Source organism: Anopheles gambiae, chromosome X, assembly GCF_943734735.2.
Source record: "Anopheles gambiae chromosome X, idAnoGambNW_F1_1, whole genome shotgun sequence".
Classification (NCBI taxonomy): Eukaryota; Metazoa; Arthropoda; class Insecta; order Diptera; family Culicidae; genus Anopheles; species Anopheles gambiae.
This window is the reverse complement of record NC_064600.1, coordinates 15622810-15644329: the sequence shown is the minus strand read 5'-3', so window position 1 is coordinate 15644329 and position 21520 is coordinate 15622810. Positions and strand designations below refer to the sequence as shown.

The following is a 21520-nucleotide window of genomic DNA, read 5'->3' as shown; positions in this document are numbered from 1 at the left end:
GACGTGGCCGTTCCTTCCAGTTCTGTATCATTGTATCGGAGTGGCTTGCGCTGAGCGGTCGTTATCCCCCAGCAGCGTCGGCGCGTGCAAAGCGCGAGAAGTGAAAAAAAAAATGGTGCCCCACCGGTGGTGCCGTCGTGCGTCGATTTTCTGTTCGGTGTTTGTGATGCTAAGCTGCGTTTGCTTCCCGCCCGTCCACACTATCATCGTTCCGGGTAAGTGCGGAATGCTCTAAGCTCAACGCAGCTTTGCAAGAAATTGGAAATGTGATGAACACGCCAAATCGATCCACTTTCCAGTTGAACCCGTGACTACCGTCCCTACAGTGGTCAACACCACCATTAGCCCTAACGCTACCGCTAGCCGCTTGCCGCAGCCAAGGGCGGCCGAACAGCCGCAGTCGGCCGCGGTCGCGTACCAGTTGCCTTGTTCGGCCGAGAAGCCATTTGTGTTCGAACGGTCGTCCAAGGGTTTGCAGCTGTATCTTCTCGACGGAACCGGGCTGTATCGCATCGAGGATGGGGACTCATCCGGCGGTATGGTCAAATCGCTCATCAGCACCCTGCCCAAGCGCTACGTCGAAGCGCGGAAGCTACAGGTAAGGGTTTCAGGATTCTGATAGGAGAAGCGCAGAAGAACTTTCCGGCCAACGTGAAAGGTATACGATTACTTGGCAGTGGTAATAGTAGTAGCAGGTATGATAGTGTTAGTAACACGCCACACTAGAAGCCTTCAGTGATTTGTACAATTTACTGAAAAGAAGTGAGGCAACGGTGAGGAAAAAAAAGATTTAAATTTTCCTAAAAATAGTGTCAATTTTGATAAAAAAAAATAATGACACCCTTTACAGAACTAAAAAAAACTTTTGAGAAACAGTTAGTGCGTAATTAAATGAAAAATTGGAACACATTGTACGTAATGTGTTCAACCGATTTAAAATTGAGTGACGTGCTCTAGTGAGTGCTACACTAATTGGGCAATGGGACGCGCCTACAGGAAAAAAACACCCCCACAAACAACTTGTTTCATCCTAGGTTCTGGATATTAAATTGGGCGACTCGGATCACTTATTGTTCGTGGTCACCACAGACCAGTGGCACAACGTGTTTCTGGCCGATCTGGATCCCGCCATCGGTGCGACAAGTGCGCAACCGATCCAGCGCATCAAGTACTCGGGCAACTTCTCGAAAGCTCACCTGCTGGAATGTAACGACAGCATCTACATGGTCACGATCGTCACGTACGCCAACACTGGCAAGATTCGGTAAGCTTTTTCCTGTGGATATGTGTATGTGTGTAACACGCAAAACAAACAAGTGATGGGTAAAGTGGGCACAAATCGACTCCGACTCGACTCCGATAATTTCGCGACAGACTCCGGAAAATAGGTCCGCCCAGCATTATCTGCAGTCGTTCGGAATCATCAGAAATTGCCCGGAGTCTTCCGGAGTCGTTTGGAGTCGTAGTCGTCTGGAGTAATCCGGAATCATCCAGAGTCATCCAGAGTCAACCGAAGTCGTTGTCGCTGGGAGTCAGAATCGTCCGAAATCAGTTAGAGCCTGTATATGCAGTGCACGCACAAATACAAAAAACACAACGAAATGAAATGCACATTGCTCCTGTTGACTCCGACCGACCCCGATTCCGGATGACTCCGACCCACTTCACTTCCGGTTGACTCTGGAAGACTCCGAACAACTCCGGGCTACTCCGGACAACTCTGGACGACTCCGGACGACTCCGACGCTCCGTACGCTCCGACGTACGCTCCAAAGAGCACATAAAAAATAACCCCCCCCCCCCCCCCCCCCCCACTCTCCACCTACTTTCAACGATCTTTCTCTGTTGTTCTATTCGCACCACACCACCTGCGCTAGCGTTTACCGATGGCAGCAATCGTACTTTTCGCTGGAGAGCACCAAGGAAGTTCCCTCGATCGATGACGTACGGTGCCACTGTCCCAGCACGCTGCTACTGCTGGCGCTGGACTATGCACAGCTGCCGGAGCGCTCCCTGGCCCACGTGCTGCTGCTGGACAGTACCGAACGTCCGGTGAAGGTGCAGGAAATGTTCTTCCTGTACGGGCCACTAGCATCGTTTACATTAAACGGCGAGCTGTATCTAATGCGACACGTTAGCAAAGGTGATGCAAAGCAGCAACTGAGAGCAAGTAGTCAGTCTCGCCTATTTGTTCGAATGCAGACTTTCTTTTTATTCTTTTTTCCAGACAAATCCTATCTTTATCAGTGGAGTGCCGAGGGAAGGTTCGTACGCACGCGCAAACTGTCCCAGCAGTTCCAGCACATCACAACCCTGACCCGGTGGAAGGACACGCTTGCCGTTGCGTTCGAGGACACCGTCCGGCTGTATGGAGGTAGCGGTAGCAGCGGCAAGCATGATCTGCTCGAGACGGAAATTCCCTTCACGTTGCCAGGCACAAACGCGTCCGAATCAAGGACACAATTAACACCGGCCTCCGCTGGAGAGAGGCTAAGAAGGCTGTACGGGCTTCGAGCGACCGCTGCCGGGGAGGTCCTGCTAGCGACCGAGTTCTATTGCCCTGGGCCGGGCGAAAATCCCACCAATGCTTCGACTGCACTGCATGTTTACAAACTGTCCGTTATGAGCGTTGCACGATCGGCAGAAGGTAAAATGCGTTGCCGCGCATCGTTTTTTTTTAATTCTAAACACTTTAAAGACATTGTTTCTTTACACACGTGCACGTACTCTCTCTCTCTCTGTTGCAGGAGACGCACAAGCGAGCGGCTTCCAAGCACTGAACAGCTGTCTGCACCGGCTGAAACAGGAGCTGAACGAGCGCAAAAAGTGGATCGACGTCATCCGGGTGCAGCTATCGCGCAAAAACCTGGTGCTGGACGCAATCGCGCAGGGTGGCCCGGCTCGATCCACACTCCTGCACCCGACGGTGCAGCTGAGCAGTGTGGTGCTGCCGCACGATAACCCCCATCTGCTACCGCCGTCCCGTACCATGCTGAATGGACAGTCGCTGCTACTGCGCCACTACCGCATGGCCACCGATCTCAACCAGGTGCTGTTGCGCAATCGCGCGCGCACCAAAATCCAGGGCGATCTGCACGTGGCCGGCAATGTGCACACGCGCTGCTCCAGGATACGCGCCGTCCGAGCGCAGGACAGTAGCGGCACGGAGCAGCAGCGCACGAGGCACGAGCGCTCGACCACGCGCGTGACGATGGGCTCCTCATACTACCGCGTGCTGAAGGCGAAGGAAATCGTTACCGACTCGGCACTGAGCAAACGTAAGTCGTCGTCGTCCGCCTCGTAGCCCCGGCACTGCTTAACCTGATTGCGTTTGCGTTTTGGCAGGATTTTTGCTGCGCTCGAAAATGAACGTACTGCCCGGCACTATGCAGCTGGACGAGCTGACTGCCGGCTCGATTCGGGTGGAGCACGGGCACATTAATCAGATCCCTATACCGACGCGAACGGTGCTGCAGGATGCGGCGACCCACGGCTACCGGGGACATAAGGTGTTCCGCACCGTCAAGTCCTTCCGGCTGAATGCGGACCACCTGAACGGGCAACCGCTGTCGACGGAAATCATCGAGTCGGGCCTGCGGTACGCTAGCGACGGTATCACCATCAAGACGGATCTGTGCCGCACGCGTAACCTCATCCTGCGCAACACGCTGAACGGTTTCCGGCTAAGGCAACTCGTTTCCTCGTACCAGCGAACCGTTCAGGTTAAAGGTGCGCAGTTGCGCTATGCGCCAAACTTCCCCCGCACAAAACCCATAACCTCGTCCACTAATCTTTGGTCCCCTCGCGCACACAGGTAACCTTGTGTTAGCGGGACAGCCGTGCATTAAAAATCTACAGTTCGCCAGCACGCTGAACGGCATCCGGAGCGGAGAACTGCTGGACAGACTCTCCAACCAAACGATCACTGGGCCCGTATTCGTGAGCAAAGGATTCACCCACAACCTACAGTTGCACCAAGTAAACGGGGATCTGCTGTCGAATTACGCCACCACCGTACAGCCGAATCGGAACGGAGCACACCAAAGCCTCCAAATCAATGGTTGGTATTGGGAAGAAATGTGTTTTCGTTTGCCTGTGCGCATCCACGCAGGTTTGATACTATTTAACCCTGGGGTGTTTGATTTGTTGCAGCACCCGTACGAGCGGAGAAGATGGTTATTCTTGGCGATCTGATTGCCAACCACGAGCAACAACAGTTCACCCCGCACATTGGTACGCGGCCGGGCGATTTCCGACAGCTTTACACCGGCAAGCTGTTGCTGAACGGCTCGTTGCGGCTGAAGGTGGCTAGCATAAATGCAGCCAACATTACGCTCATGGGACAGTCGGTGACGAGCAAGCCGTACGACCAGTACCTGCTACGCACGGAACGCCAGGTAGGTGTAGGCAATTATTATCCCTTCGAAATTATGCTGCTATCAACAACTGAAGGTTTGAGTTCAAAAATAGTGAAATATTCATACCAAATTGTAGACAATGTTCCTTTTCTACCTTTTTGAACATTTCACAGCTTGAAGCACGGATGTCTTAAAAATGTGTCATACGAATAGCTTGATAAATAGTTGTCTTGCTGGCTCATTTTAATATTTAAATCGATTTGAGACAAATAGGTTGGTTCAATCGAAGTTTGAATTTATATTTTGTTTTGAAAATCGAATCTCAAGACCGGTCGAGAAAATTGAATATGCTTACAAGTTTGCTGCGCAATCTAAAATGACACAGGGTTTCGAATAAAATAATGGGACACGTGGGCCACTCGTTGGAAAGTTTCCAAACATTAAAGGAAAATTGCAACGCTGCTATGGAGGATGTGCTTCATGAAACCATACATTATTTGCTTGTACCATTAATTTGATTTGTTAGGTTGAACTAATAGACAAGTATTTTGGTAAAATTAGGCTTTTTGGGCCGAAAAGTTATTAAAAACTATTGATGTAAAGGATTAGTTCAAACACTCACGGGCCTATGAACAAAATGCCTATGAGGTTATGCTGAGATGTTTTTTTAACTAAACTTCAACATATTTGTGTAGAAGTACCAATTTTGGATTATGCTGAGGACCTCTCACGATTGCCATCTACTTGGAAAACATATTTGCTATCGGAGCTAAGCACCAAAGCCTTACGTTATTAATTTTAACGAACTCTTTAGCCACAGCAGTCTTATGGGATGCTACATTGTCAATAAGAATGATCGGCTGCGGAACAAATCCATCGTTTCATCCAAATACAGTCAGAATTCAATAGTTGAACGTTTTTTTCAGTTGGAATGTTTTTTTAGTTGAACGATCCATAGTTGTTTGGCAATTCAATTAAAAAGCATGAGTGAGTATGGAAACCCCAGTAACTAAAAAGCATATATTTAATAGTTAGCACAGGCAATCGTAGTTCAACCAATGAGTTCAGACTGTAGCTAAAATATAATCTTCAGTTGAAAGCGTACCGTTTGCTGATATATAAATGACGATTCCATTATTTATCTTTCTTTTACAAAATATAATACTGCGCCTTCTAATACTCGGTACCACTTGAGTTGTAGGATGTCCAGCAAGTTATCATTCTGCTGTGTTTCTCAGGGATACTTTAAATCCAATTTCATTGACCAACATTAAATTCGCTGCTTAGCAGATTTTGTAATGTTCACTTTCTTTGATTCTCGAATTATCGCGCACTTTCCAACCTGTTTTATTGGTAAGAAACATACTCTTACAACAAGTTGAATGTTTAGTTTCATAATCAAGTGACCTATATCCCTCATAGAATATCGTTCTAAATCTAGCTGTTCGACATTTTACTTATCGTACAAAGATTTTGTTTTTCTTCTTGGCATTTTCATTCGAAAATCTGTTTCGACGAACCGGACAATGTCTTATTAACGTTTTTGAAATATAATTTACGATTTTTTCAATGGAATAATTAAACTTGCACTAAACTTGCTGTTGCGAACAGTCGGGGCCCCTTCGATCATCAGTCACAGGCTCTAAAATTTTTTCCTAAGGGGGGGGGGGGGGGGCGAGTGTGGGGTGCAAATGATTCGCCAGCCTTGGGGCCTAACGGCCATCCTTCCGGGGGCCCTTGTCGCTAGTACTCTGTCCATAGTACATACTATAGAATGGCAATCTACGGGGCCCCTAAATCGGCGGGGCCCCAGGCGACCGCCTAGTCCGCCTACCGTTAGATCCGCCACTGACTGCACCAATATAAGTATGTAACAACCACCATAAAATACGTAAAATTAACAGTATCAAATATATCCGTTTTCTATCACTGGTTGTATTCATAGCCACACTCAATTAATCGCACAATTGATGGGGCTAATCCTTCAAAAAAAAAAAAAATTCTTACACATTTCTGATTACACCGTGCTTGGACACACTTCATATCACCTGACTATCCTTCATATCACCTGAAAGGGATACCGAAGCATGCTACCGATTCAGCGCGATACGAAGAGGAGCACAAATCAGGGTGGTCTGTGTGAATTTGGATGAATTAAGAACCGTAGCCATAGTCCAACTATCTTCTGGCCAAGATAATACTGGTCATGACTAGCCCTAACTATCGATCAGGGAAGAACAAGAGCGCATTTGGCAATAAGGCGACTCGAGCGGCTTAAGATTTCGCTTTCTTCGTATGAAAGTCATTCGAGACTGCTTTATTTTCATGAAACTGATTCGATTTTATAATCCTTTACAAATAAATGATGCTTAAAACACATATTCACATTTTAGATTGCAAAACTTATAACGAAAAACCCGATCTGTTCATTTGTTAACTACGCACTACGACCAAAACGACAGTTGTGATCAAAGCATCCATACTGCGATATTTGGTACACCGATGTTCACTTGTACCAATTGTGGTCATACGCAAAAAAGCACATTTTCGATAAAATGATGGTAAATTTTGATTTTGTTGATTTTGTCCCAAAATGATGAGTTTGAGACAAAACGATGGTTAGTTACTTCAAAATCACTAATATTCTGCAGTCCTGCTCTTAGCAAAATGGTAAGAGATGCAAAACAACATAGCAACGTATTTTAAAAGGCTGATATTTCACAAATGGAAGTGGCCAGCACGGAACTAATGATGCACAAATGTGTTAAAATGTTCACATTTGAAATGGAAAATCCTTCCGTGGTTTTAGAATGCAAATAAACTATTTCAGAGCGAAAATAGTGTTCGTTATAGCCATAATTGGTACACTTACCCTAACTATAATTAAAATTTGAATCCAGTAATTTAAATTTGCTTCAAATTGAGCTGTCCTAATGGAAAAGTCCTGAAGTAATTTAATTTGGTGCTAAGACAACGCAAACTGTGAGCAGTTTGTGGAAAAATTCCATAGCTCTTATTTTTTTAATTTCTAAAAAATAATTTTCTTTATCGTTAGAACTATATTCCCCTACGTGATAGACACACCACCTTCATAGCAATGCTTTCGACTTTCCCCAACCGATTAATCGACATTTCCCAAATTGGCCGGTCCCATGAAAATATGGAAAAAATAATCAGCTCGTGAAAATTAAACGCCAATTAATATTAACATCTTTTCTCGCACTACTTGGCACGCTCTCGTCCAACGACCGACAGGTAATAAACCACCCGCTTGCGTACCATGCGGCCCAGTTCCAGTACCTGTTTGCGAACACGCTGAACAGCGTCGCGCTGTGGCAGTTTAGCTTGACGCATCGCAACTGGCAGAACAGCTTCTACCTCCAGGACGCGACAGTGCTGGGTCATGTACAGCCAGCACGCATCGCGAAACGGTTACACTCGATGCAGCAAAACCGCATCGACGTCGGTGCGCAGTAAGTCACACAATTCGGGCGATCGATTTTTGCCCGCGAGCATTTTTGAATCAAATGTCTAACTAAATTACTTTTTTCCTATGCCCCCGCCTTGCCAGTGTTCGTGTGTGTGATGTGAAGGAGTTTACCGGCACGCTGCGTATGACGCACCTGCGTACTGGTTCGATCGACGGTACGCTCAGCCCGGACGCCCTCTGGCGCAAGGACGAACAGCAGACGCACGGGAGGGCGGCTGCCGCACCCAAAGCACTGTACGGTCGTACCGAGCTGCGACAGAGCGCGGTCGTGATGCGTGGCCCGCTGCAAACCGCCGGCTTCAACGGCAGGACGGCGTACGAGCTGGCCGAGCTGGCGAAACCACCGCGCCGGCGGTACCAGCAGCTTCAGCTGGCCGCCGTCAACGCCACTACCGCTAGCGTGCGGCAGCTTGCCGACCTGTCGCTCGACGAAGTGCTGCAGCGCTTTGTCGCTTCCGTGCACCACCAGCACCCCGATGCGGCCGTCGGCGGGAAGGTTCCGTCCTTTGCGAAGATCATCGCGCCGGCCGACCCGCAGCGCATTGCGGCCGCATCGGTCGGGCACATCAACTTTTGTCCCGTTCAGCGGCTGCTCCAGGAGACGGTACCGAGCAGGGGCGCACGGCCCGGCCGCCCGATCGCGGGCCACAAGCGCGTCCTGGGACCGGTCCAGATCCGGCAGCGGCTCGCCGTCGACCGCATCAATGGGCACGAAACGGGGCAGCTGGGGCGCATCGTAACGCGCGGTACGGACGCGATACCGCAGAGCATCGAAGCCCGGTGGCACTTTGGCACGCTCGATACCGGCTACCTCACCGCGAAGCTCATCAACCGGACGCCGCTCGCCCGGCTCGCCCTACGCTCCGACGAGACGCTCCCGCTGCAAAGCGAGCTGCTGATCGATCGGCTAGAGGTCAGCGTGCTGCAACTCCCGAAGCTGCCGCCCTGGATGTTCGAGCCGAACGTCGCCGGTTCGCCGCCGGTCCGCATACCACACAGCGTGACGCGCCTGCGTTGCCACGGCAGCATCCACGGGCACGTGCGCGATCCGACCCATCCGCTGCACCAGCTGCTGCTGGCACCCTCGCTCGACCAAACGCGGCTCGTTACCGGCGGGCTCGTCTTTGCCGGGCAGAGCGTTCACTTCGGCAACTGTTCCACCCAGGCCGGCGGTTCGATCAAGCGGGTCGAGCGGGCGGCCCGTGGGTGCCTGCTACGCGACCCAGCATCCTCCGCCGGACGACCGCCGAGCGTGTTCCAGCACGAGCAGGCACTGCTGCCGGCTGGGCCCGATCCGGTATCGATACGGGGCAGCTTGCTGGTGGCGGACACCGGCTTCCTCACAGCGCGCACCATCGCTGGCGTGCACGTTGCCGACCGTCTCGGACCGAACGCGGACCTTTACCGGGTCGCTGGCCACATCGGCCGTCTGCCTATTGTGGGCGAAAAGCGCTTCCCGACCGGGGCCAGCGTACACAATCTAACGCTTCTTCAGCCCGGTGGTGGCGGTACCGGCGACAATGACAGCTTCTGGTCCCGGCTGGCCTTCTGCGGCCATCCGTCACAACATGCCTGTCCCGCCGCACTGCACTTTGACCGATCGATCGTGGTGAGCGGACTGCTGGCAGCCGGCCAGCTAAACACCGTACCGCTGGAAGGCTTTTTCCACGCCTTTGCGAAGCGCCAATCGACGCTGATGCAGCAGTCGAAGCTGCACCACATCCAGGACTTCCCCGGCTCGCTGACCGTGTCCGAGCTGCGGCTCACCGGTCCCGACACGATCCTGCACTACGTCAACGGCATACCGCTCGGCGAGCTGATCCTCCGGTCGACCGCCAACAATACGCACCAGATCGTGCCCGGCGCCAAGTCCTTCCGCGCGCTGCACATCGACGGACCGCTCGCACTGCAGCAGCTGAACGGTCGGCCATTGGCGCAGACGAAGCGCAGCTCCATCACGCCGGAAGAGGGTCAGCCTCAGCACGAGGCGATCGTGTTCAACCGACCGGTGCTGCTGGCCGACCTGCAGACACGCGCCCTGTACCACCTGCGGACTGCTTCGGCGCGGCTTGCAACAGCCGCCCGGACCGCCACCGTCCAGCTGCCGTCCGAGCTGCAGCTGCACGCCGGACAGCGCCATCCACTGGCACTGCTGCAGCAGCGCACCCTGCACGGTGCCCGCTCGCGGACGGCACTCGGACGGACGAGCCAACCTGCCAGTGCCGATTCCCCGGGCCATGTAACACTCGACAGTGGAGACACTGTTCGCGTCCACTGCTCCCCGGACGAACGGTCGCTGCGGGTGGAATTGCGCCGCTACCCTACGAACCGTACCAACGAGCAACGGCTGCACGAGCTGCCGCCAGCAGCAGGCTGCTCGCAGCCGACCGACACATACGCTCTGAACCGTACGACGGTGCTGATTCTACTTCGCCATGGTACCGCCACTGACACCCTCTACCAGTACGATGTCGGGCGCGGGCATCTCGTACCGCTCCGGCTGCCGGCGCCCAGCACCGGCTGCCAGCACGTGCGCCTTCTCCGCCCGAACCACGACACGCTGATGCTCGCTACGGCCGGATGCGCCAACGCTTCGCCCCACTCCGGTGGCATCCAAATCTACCATCTCGATGGTAGTGCGGCGGCTCTGCCGGTGCGCTTACGCCACTTCCAAACGATCGATCTGGTCGCACCGGTGACGGGAATGGTTTCGGCGGACGCTGGTGCTACGCTGGTGGTGCGCGACGACGCCACCCGCTGGCATCGGTACAAGTACAGCTCCGTGCGGGTAAGGGCCATTGGTTGGAATTTGTTTCCCATGACGTTTGCTAATCTGATTGTTTTCTTCCTACCTCTCTTGCAGGGCTGGACCCAGGACGATAGTTTGCTGCCTTAGGAACCTTCACTTCCTATTCGTATTTAGTGTGACACTCTAGGTAGGAAGTGCCCCCTCGGGACACAAAAACGCCCGCAAATGAGCGATTTTGATTATATGTTAAATTATTTTTGTTTAATAAATGCTTACTACGCCTGCTTAGCGTAAGTAATTCCGTAGAAAAAAGGCTATCTCTGAGTATGCTTGAAATGTCAATATGTTGATGTAAGATGACGCACAGTCTCCGAAGCCACTAAGGTAAATGTACCAATAGTGGTGCGGTAGTGTTCCGGCAATGGTACAATGGTGTTATGGTTCCTATAGTGGTCGTAATGTATCCCTATAGTGGTGGTAAACAAAGATGCTTCAAAAACTGTGTATAATATCAATGGAGCTTGCAAAATATCGAATTCTTATGCAATTTAATCGTAAGATTAATGTATTAATCATTAATGTATGATTTTGATTTATTAAAATATTCTCCAACGTACTGTATATAACCGTACTGTCGTCAACCCACACCCGGAATAGTGTGTGCTTCTCTCAAAGACGATTTTCCTCTCAGCCAAATATGCAAATGTTGGCCTTTGTTTGGTAATTTACCTACAGAAAACTCATTTCTGTTGCTTATTTAAGTGAAAACAGTACGACTTGCCAAAAATATCCCGGAAAGAAATCTAAAAGGCCCTGTTTTTACTGATTGTATGACTATAACCACTATAGGAACATGCCTGTTTTGTGTGCCTATTACGGGACTATAGTATAAAATACTTAAAAATCCAAAAATAAAGTCATAGGGCAATGCATTTTAGGACAGTCTTTCCCCGAGTTACGCGACACTCAAGTTACGCAAATTTAAGACACGCGAATTTTTATTTTTGTCAATTTAGATGTCAAATCAATACATTTTTTCTATCAATTGTCAAATGAAAAATAAATGCAAAAATAATGGATATTTCGGTCACTAAGTAACGGAATGGCCCCATTTAACTTTTAAACCCTTTGTCAAAGACCAGAGAACATGTCACCATAACAAAAATAATTTTGTTATGCGCATTTTAGTGCAAACCCTCCAATATTGGTACTACCACCACTATAGGTACGTGTTTACCCTACACACAATCCTAACGATTACACATTTCCATTCATTTCGGTTTCGCATTGTATCCAAAATTCAAATTGAAAGTAAGAAATCTTTTAGAAATGCTAAACCGAATTTTATTTTCTTTGTCAGCCTGGAGAGGTTCAACAAAGTCTGTTATATACCTAGTAAATTGTATGTTTAAAATGGTAAATGAAAAAAAGAAATCTCACAATAACCCTATCATCATTAATGTACGTACTGTAGGTAATGTAGGTTTGAGAACATTTTCGGCGTGATATCATGCTTCTTCTTCTTTGGCTCAACAACCGATGTCGGTCAACGCCTGCCTGTACCCACTTGTGGGCTTGGCTTTCAGTGACTAATTGATTCCCCCCCATAGCAGGATAGTCAGTCCTACGTATGGCGGCGCGGTCTATTTGGGGATTGAATCCATGACGGGCATGTTGTTAAGTCGTACGAGTTGACGACTGTACTACGAGACCGGCTTAAATATCATATCATATCATGATATCATGCAAAATTAGTTAAATTCATGAACAAATCAAAATTTCAATCGTACGCATCCTTGTGGATCTAATTTGACTACTAAGGATCTCAAGTTCTATTTAACTTGCATTTAATTGTATTTCCGGCAGTTTTAACAAATGAGCGAGTTGTCGTGATAATTAAGTTAAAAACTGGTGAATGAAGGTAAATGAAAGCAATACAAAGTTTTGTTTTGTAGTGGTAAAGCCTGACATCTGACGATAATGTGGGAAAGACGGACAGTCTGTCGTAGGGAAAGGTAGACCTTAACGTTTTCCTCTTATATCAATAGGAATTTCATTTACAGACGTCATCAAATACCTTAAGTAAGCGTAATGGGAAGACATAAACCATCCAGTAACTAAAGCATTGAAGTCCGTTTATTGCGTTAATTTACAAGTTAATAACCTATTTACATAACTGTGAAATGTTCTCTGGTCTTTTACGAAGGGATTAAAAGTTAAATGGTACCATTATTTTACATAACGACTGTTAATCATTTTGAAATATTTTCTGTCTTTTGGCCATATTTTTTCATTGTCGAGTGTTTTTTTTTATCTAAGTGCCATTATAGGTACATTAAATAGGCATGTTCCTATTGTGGTTATAGTCATAAAATGAGTAAAACCAGGACATTTTAGATTTCTTGTTTATGATATTTTTTATATGTTGGACTGTTTCCTCTAAGATAAGCAACGAAAATAAGTTTCCTGAAAGCAATTTACTAAATAAAGGTCAAAACTACCATATCAAAACTTCACTAGCTAGCTGAGTGAAAAGTCGACTTCAAATCAAGCACACCATTACCAGTGTTGGTTGTTCACAGTCTTTAACAGTACTTTAGTCAATATTTTCATTAATATTATATTGATTATTAATTACGATTACATTACTCAATAATTCGATGTTATGGCATTAATCCACGCTATTCATATAAAGCTGCTTCACAATTACGTTAACAGTTTTTGTGGTTTTTGTAACTACCACCACTATAGGAATACAATACAACTGAACCATGCCACCCATTATAGGTAAAACAGAGCATTCACATCTTTTTGATTTTTTTTTTTTGTAAATTTTGTTGTGTTAGATGGTAAAAACGTTTGTGATTGAGAATATAAAGCTTATTTCAATTGCTATGTGTTAAAATATTCAGAAATTTACCTTCTTCAAACCTTAAATCTATCAAAACAAATCTGTACTACTACTAATTGTACCACTGGTACATTATCCCTATAGGAAACCACTTTAATTTTTAACGTTTGGCCCAAGTGTCCATTTTTCCCATATTAGGTGTGTTAACTATGTTTTTAACTGCTAAAAAACTAAATTTAAAAAAACTAATGACAAAAACAGAAAATGTGATAGAAACTTCAAAGTTGCAATACATTTTCCTAAATAATATGAGTGTAACATAAGGTCTGCACATACGCATGGTCACTGTATTTATATATCTCTAGATTTAAACATTTTCCCTAACATGTCTCTCTTTATTTACCTTATCCGAAATAAAAAAAAACTATCGAATCGATTCAAGTAGCACTCTTATAAGCTTTTTCATTTCCAACTAGTAGGATAAGCCTTCTTTGATGGCACTTGCCCAGGGGCAATCGGGCAGACGTACGAAGTGTCCGTTTACATACTGTTCTCCATAAGCCATTTGGATTCGGTTGGTCGTTAGCTAACCCCCGCAATTGAAAAAGGAGATGTGAATAACTTACCATTTTTTAACTGCGAAAAAACAGAACTGAGCACGCTGCCATCATGACCCTGCTGGCTTCCGTAGAATCGAGTTGTTTGTATGTATGCTTCGCAATGAAAAACCAAACACTACAGTATCATTTTAAGCGACATAATTTACACAGTAATGGAACACTAAAAGCGGCTTTGTTTGCATACAGTTTATTGATCTGGAATTCATTTTTCATTTTAATGCATTCGTAATCGTACAATGAAATATTGTAAAATAGTAACTTTTACTGTGCACCATGTGCGCCAAGAGGGAACGCACAATGTTCCCTTCGCTGGTGAGCAAAAACGTGTGAAAAAATAAATCAAATTTTGTTAAATCCATTTTCAAGCAATCGATGCTTTTACACTTCCGTGGTTAGTGTATGTGAAACGAGTTAATAAAAAGTAGTTATAACACGATGAGTCATAAAAAATAATATGATGAAGTATAAAAAATGAGTACAGTGGATTTTCCACTCCAATGCGCGACTATCGAAGTCAAGTACCACTGGATGCACATGCGTCGTGAATATCAACTGCTAATGCAAATATGCCAAAAAATAAATGTCTTCAAAATCGCCAAAAAATCAACGAAGAGCATTTCATATCTTAAAAAAAGGTGCATGATAGAATGTCAAACACCAAAACATAATAGAGTAAATCTGTAAAAAAAAATGTTTCGAAACGATTAGCAAACCCTGCCATGAGATTTATCCAAACCACTGCCCACCAAAACACTTACCGAAAGGAGGGAGAGGTCAAGGAAGCACCAGCAGACACAATAGTTCAAATGTTGGGCCAGTATGGATTACCGCCAACCGGTGGTGGCGAATTGTACGGATTGCTCGTATCGTACGGAATCGCTAACGTGCCAGGATCTGGAATAGCGTGAAGAATTTAGTGTGCACTGCATGCTCTAAGTAGGAAAGCAATTGCCCATCCCCAGTACGGTACTTACTGTTGGCATCAGCCCCATTCTGTACGCAGTGATAGAAGCACCCATGTATGTACGGCGCATGACCAGCAATTGGTGCGTACGGGGTGATCTGCTGCGGTTGTGATTGCGAGTCTGATTGCTGTTGCTGCTGCTGCTGCTGCAGCAGCTGTTGTTGATAGAGATCGTACAGTAGCAAAAAATCGTTTGTCATTTGATGCATCGCGGAGCTTGCCACAAAGGGCAGTTGTTGCTGTGGTGGCTGTTCTGTTGTTGCCAGCTGCTGATCGTTGTTTGCAATCATGGATGGCGGCGGAGGCGGCTGCTGCTGACTCAATCCGGGCGGAGCAGTGAAATTCTAAAAAATTAAAAGCAACTTTTTGTATGTGTTGTGCTTGCCGACAGTGCTGCAAAATGTCATTAGCATCACGAGATGTTCATCAACGAAAACAATAAACATATCCGTGGTAGCTTGATGCTCATTGCTGATATTCAATGAATGTGCGTAATAACTAGCCGACCACGACGTGCGAGTGCTTGAGTCCAACGCGATACTCTGACTGGCAAGCTGAGCTTAATGCTGGCGCAAGCATAATCAGGATATTTTTCTGGCAGTGAATAGTGCTGCCAAATACCACTGGTTTCAGTTACTAACACTCATAACTGAAACGAAGCTCAAATCAGCTCACGTAAACAACTGAGATGATCAAAGGTGAGACTAAAACAGTTGGTCCAATTACATGCTCGATGACATTTTGTTTAGCACCCAACTCTTGATCACTCACTTGGTCACGACACTTTTTGTCGGTGATAATCACGACATTCTTGGAATATACTTGGCATGTTGTGCTAAGCAACAAAATGGGCATTCTGTCTGGTTTGATGGTCTGTCGGGTCAGAGCGAGAAACATTGCTCATTTTGTTTCTTGGAACCACTCGCACGCACCGCATATTCGGGATGATCACCATTACTATTGGGATGATCACCGACATATGTCGCGACCAAGTGACAGACCAAGAGTTGGTTGCACATAATGTCACCAAGCATGTGATGGTCGCAACAACTATTTGAGTCTCGCCTCTGATGGTCGCAACAACTATTTGAGTCTCGCACAATAGAGCTCGTGACGCTGACATTATTTTGTTTCATGACTAAGTCAGTAACATTTTTCAGAACTGATCAGAGTAAAAAAAATGTCATGAAATAGTGACTGACCAAGCGTTGGTCACAAAAATGTCACGAAGCATTGGTTACACCAATCGCCTCGCCAGTATCACCTCTGATTATCAATATTGAGTACGTGATGCTGACATGGATTTTGTTTCAGTCATATTGTTTTATGACATTGACAGTGACATTTTGCAGCACTGCTTGCCAAGTCTCTCAAGACATACTCTAGATTTACAAGACATATGACTCGAGACAGTCAAAGTCTATAAAAGAGAGAGTAACCTCTGAATATGCTGATTCAAACAAGCGTTTGAACAACATAGAAGGATACATCCCCTCTCGTCAAATAGAAGATAGAAGAAGAAGAAGTCTCTCACTTCACACACATACCAGTGGAGTGGTCGCAGTAGGGTAGACTGGATGAAACACGCAACCCCCCAGCCTGGGCGATGGCTGCTGTCCGTTGGTGTCGCCGTAAGCCAGTTGCGCCTGGTCACAGGCCACCACACTAACCGTGTTGATGCTGCCGTACTGGTCCGGCGACGGGAGATAGTACTGGGGCATAGGATACGGTGCGAGCGTCAGGTGCGGGTCGGCTACACCGAACGGATGCACATGCTGTGCCGAGGGGTCCTGTTCCGACACGATCCCGGTGACGTCCTTCACCACTGTCGATTCTATGAATGGGTGTTGGGTGTTGGCGAATCGAACACGCTCGCCTCCTCTACGATAGCCTGATACAAAAAAAAGCAAATGCATCAATCTTTTTCATTCAAATCCTATGGCGATCCTAGACTGTGTGCCTACCTTCGTGCATAATTTCGCCGGACGGCATGATTTGTTTCATGTCTTGGATGCTTTTAGCGCCATCTTCTTTGTTTCCCATCTGCTAAGGAAGAAAAAAAAGTACAAGTTAACGTGAAAAATCACAAATTCTACTCCGTGCCACCGTTTGCGATCGAACCATAAATTGATAATTTGTACAACACCAGTATTGCGCAAAAGAAAATAAATCAACCTGTCCGAAAAAGAAAAAGCAGCACACATACCTCCAAAAAGAAAGCACTCCACTTCTCCGCCCGTATTTCGTACCACACGTCGAACTCCACGTTCCGGTAGATGTTGCGATCGAGTGCTTTGGCTACCTTGTACGGGAACGGCGTGATGCACATGTCCAGCAGCTGCCGGACGCAGGAAAGCTTCGCGTCCGCCAGCAGCGGGTTCGACCTCTTCGCGCCGCGGCGCACGTGCGGCCCAATGTACACCCGGTACCCCTCGTCCGAACCGTACACGGCGAAGAACCGCTGGATCGCGTCGAAGCTGGTGCTGTTGTGAAAGTGGCACAGGTGCGAATAGATCAGCACGCACTTGGTTTCGTGCGGCTGGCTCAGCACCAGCTGGCGGCCGTCCTCGGTGGTGGCGATCTGGCGACCCTCTTCATCCTCGCTGTACGTAGTCTTCGTGTCGTCGGGATCGTGCAGCATCCGCTCGACGGCGTACTGCACGTCCGGCACGCCCAGCACCTTGGTGTACAGTATGTCGTACACTATCGCTACGGGAAGGGAAGAGAGAAATCAGTGCGGGAAGGCCGGACGGAACAGACAGACTACTTACATTGACACTCAGCCATATTGATCATGTATTCCGTGGTGTAAATTGAATCGAAATGATTGTCTCGGCCGTAGAAAACTCGCCAAACCGTATCGTTGGCCGCGCTGTGCAGGAACCACTTAGCCTCGGCGAACGGTTCGAATAGGAGTACATTGGCGCTGGGAATCACAGGAAAAGAAAAGCATACATAGGTTGTGTTGTCCAATTGTCAACCGGTTCGGCCGGCGGGAGATATGATCGAAATCGATAATTGCGCTACTTACTTGTAAAGCAGCGCCAAGGCCTTCAGCTCCAGCAGGGTGCCGTGTGTGCGCATCCGGCTCATATTGTTCATGTATGCTTCGAATCCCCACTTTATGTCCTAAAGAGCAAAAGAAAAGCTGGATCACTTTTTCGACCGGGTGTGAGGTTAGGGCGACGTGTTTGCCACACAAACGCACCTTTACGAATTGTGCCTTGTGGCTGCGCATGTACATTACGCAGTCCTTGCGAACTTTCTCATGGTATTTCTGGATGCCGTGCTGCTGCTCGGAAACGACGCGAAACAGCGAGGACGTATCCAACGCCGTGTGCTTGCGGTAGTATCCGAGCTCCTGGAGAAATTTGTCATAAATGTCGGGCGTCTCCCGGCACCCGAAGCCGAATCCACGCTTGGGCGGTTTGTTGTCACCCATCCTGGCAGCCGGTCACGGTCACGGTTCAGCAGTTCAATTAGTTTGAGACGAGCAGCGTAATTCGGGCGCAAGTCTAATGCGAAAACATTCCGAATACCACCGGCAAATCAATGTTCAAAATGGCGCCCAAAGGTGACGATGTGCAAGAAAAAAAAAAGAAACAGCATCTAGCTGTGGAAAAGGACCATCAAACGAGAAAGAGTGAAAGGGCATGTAGCTTTTTTTCTCCCTGAGATAGTTGCGTGCCACACTGAGCTGAGACTAGCTTCTAGCCAAAGCGAGAGACACGTATGATGACGTATAACACGTTACGAACTAGAAAGACAGAGATAGCGCGATTATCATTACACAGGACGCCAACCTAACGGCAGTTGGTAACACTTTCTATTGTTGGTGTACAGTGTGTGTGTATGTATGGGGGAGGCCGGGATGTGATCGATCAACAAACAAACAGGAAGGAAGAAATCTGACGTTACAGTCGGTACCGCACTGTATGTTACGGCATGTTGCTCGATTATTCAATTTGGGTAATTTTTGACAGATGATATTCATTCAAGTCAATAAGCGAAAGGCCACGGGAGTGACAAAATGCTGACAAATTTTTCAAAATGTGAGCTTTTGTCAAAATTTTGTGACTTGGAGCAGCCAGGAAAAAAGTTGACAAAAGTTGACAAAATTTGACGTTCGTGAAAAAGCGTAAACAAACAGCTATTTGGCGCAGTTGTGACCCATTGTTATGATAATAATGCTAAAATGCATGATTCTAATTGATTTATGTACCTAGTTAGTGCTTCTTAAACAAAACATCGAAGATATTCATATGTTGGAGCTTTTTGTCGCTCTTGTGTATGTTTTTGGTGCGGCCACGAGAAAAGCTGTTTTTGCAGTTGACAAGCAATTTTGACAAAGTTGAAATTTTTTTCAACATTTTTTCAGCTCCGTGGCCACGCGCTAAATGACTAAAATTACATCTCCGGCGCTCTCGGGTCGGCCCATTCATGTTGTGTATCTTTTTTGAAGGTAAAAATCGGTATAACATATATTTTGAACGTCTGCTTCATTCAAGCAATCATTTTAAACATCAAACTGTTTAAATAGGCGGTGGGTATTTCAATCGCTTATTCTACTGTCAGAGCTATTTTAAAAGCAAAATTTAATGAACCAGTATTCATCCCAAATAGCCAGCTCGTACTTTATAGCTGATTTGGGGCTGTTTTACGAAAAATCGGGCCGATGTCGTACTTTCCCAAGTGCCACAAATCCACTAAACGACCACTAAACGGCTTCTAAACGACTCAAGTTCTCTACCTAAACGGAATATAGAAAGACTTCGTTTAGCAGACGGCAAACGACTCATGCATTCTAAAAATAGCGAAAAAGCTGGTGGCGCTCTCTGTTGGTGGGATACCCCAACCAGTTGAGCTTGATCTTCATCGCTTGGAGGAGAGCTTTCTCATTTCCTCTGTACTGTTGTATGGTTTCGCATTGAAGTTATGCATCGCTAGAACTAGAACGGCGATACGATTTTTTAAATACAGTAGAACGTTGATTATCCGGGGACGGATTAACCGGTGGGCGGATTAACCGTGCGCATAAATCTGACAGCCGTTCATACGTACGGCGAAAGTTTGCTGCGATAATCAATTGGGTAACCAGTTTCTTGTGCAGCTCGGTAGTGTCTAGGGGTATTTTCGAAATTCATTTTTGTTCATGAACAGTTGTTAAACATACAGTTATTGATTAAAATAATATTCTACTAACGATTCATCGATTGATTCTAGGTGAATTAATAATAAAACTAGTGAATTTGATATGTTTTATATGCGTTTGACATTTCTTGGACCATTATCCGTGCAAATCGATTAACCGGCAACCGTCCGGTCCAAGGATAATGTATTTAGAAGGTTGATTTTTATCGCTTTTGCTGGGCGACATTGTGGGGGACATCTGTCACTCTCTGCATACAAATTTCATTACCCCGCACCATCCCTCCCCGATTTTTATACCGGAGCCCCCGGAAGAGAAATGTCAAGTCGAGAAATGTCATTTTGCTCTGAACAACTTCACCTTGTCATTTATAACACCTTGGTCCGGTCCCGAGCTGCCCGGATAATTGACGCTCTACTGTACTAAACTCCAATTGGAAACCATCAGCACTGAAGCAAGTGAGATTTGAGTGATGGTCGTTGGTGTTGATACCCACGTATCTGACCACACGACCATTCATATAGATTTTTGCTCAGGAAGTTAGAAGGCTATATAGGTCATGATAAGATGAAACTTGTCGAAACACATCCCAAATAGCCAGAATTGCTTAAGCAGCTCATTTTGGCACGCTAAAGATCGCTGCCCTAATTCGCCTTTTGCAGTAGATAAACAGCATCAAAGTTCTATGTGGGTCTTTCAAACAGCGCCTAAGCAGCTTCCTTATGCCACGATGCCAGGGATTATTTTTCTTTGTGTTTTATTTTCAAGCAAGCGTCATCGATGAAATAAACAACAAGATTTGTTTCGTTTAAACACATATGTATATTTCTAAATCTTTTGTATTGATGAATTACACAAAATTTTACACAATTTACTGATAATTCACAATCACTTCACTCAATATTCATTCTTCAATTAACGAATAGCTAGCTTGTGCAGCAGCAGATGATTGCCGGCGTCCGTCTTTGACACTTTGACAAGAGCCACCTTGAACCGATGTCATGCATTAAAAAGCTATAAAGTTCCACCAAGTTCAGTACCCTTTCTTAACAAGCCTTCAAGTTCTATTATGAACCCTACACATAGTGCTAATCAGCCGCAAAGTTCCAAAGAGTACCATGTGCCTGTTAAAAAGCTCCATAGTTCCGCAAAGTGCCGTCTATCTCTTAATCAGCCACAAAGTACGACATTGGAACGATTTTTCGTTAAACAGCCTTAAATCAGCTATAAAGTACGAGCTGGCTATTTGGGATTGCAACAAAAGGATAGCAATATAATGATTAGTTGTAATACGCCACCTATTGATCAAACCAATGAAGCTGTGGAGCTTTCATTTTTT

General features: G+C 46.6%; 2 protein-coding genes across 3 annotated transcripts; one reads left to right on the top strand and one right to left on the bottom strand.

The window, feature by feature from the left end:
• Nucleotides 1–13: 13 nt before the first annotated feature.
• LOC1277350 (uncharacterized) lies at nucleotides 14–10843 on the top strand. The gene is made up of 12 exons (XM_061649539.1): nucleotides 14–215; nucleotides 300–598; nucleotides 1035–1264; nucleotides 1878–2143; nucleotides 2228–2647; nucleotides 2748–3278; nucleotides 3346–3729; nucleotides 3815–4060; nucleotides 4153–4397; nucleotides 7614–7831; nucleotides 7930–10636; nucleotides 10712–10843. Exons 1-12 carry the CDS (start codon nucleotides 113–115, stop codon nucleotides 10742–10744), a joined length of 5682 nt encoding a protein of 1893 aa, XP_061505523.1. The 5' UTR covers nucleotides 14–112; the 3' UTR covers nucleotides 10745–10843.
• Nucleotides 10844–14239: 3396 nt separating this feature from the next.
• On the bottom strand, nucleotides 14240–18942 carry LOC1277347 (protein ovarian tumor locus). 2 transcript variants are annotated; one of them, XM_061649529.1, is made up of 9 exons: nucleotides 18241–18942; nucleotides 18064–18161; nucleotides 17804–17958; nucleotides 17239–17741; nucleotides 16997–17078; nucleotides 16580–16923; nucleotides 15043–15376; nucleotides 14827–14962; nucleotides 14240–14746 (listed from the first exon to the last, which is right to left on the bottom strand). In XM_061649529.1, the coding sequence occupies exons 1-8, from the start codon at nucleotides 18472–18474 to the stop codon at nucleotides 14871–14873; spliced, it is 1842 nt and encodes a 613-aa protein (XP_061505513.1). In that variant the 5' UTR covers nucleotides 18475–18942; the 3' UTR covers nucleotides 14240–14746; nucleotides 14827–14870. The 2 variants fall into 2 exon arrangements, with proteins under 2 accessions (XP_061505513.1, XP_061505515.1); XM_061649531.1 differs by having other exon boundaries at nucleotides 16997–17075; nucleotides 18241–18921.
• Between the last annotated feature and the right edge of the window lie 2578 nt (nucleotides 18943–21520).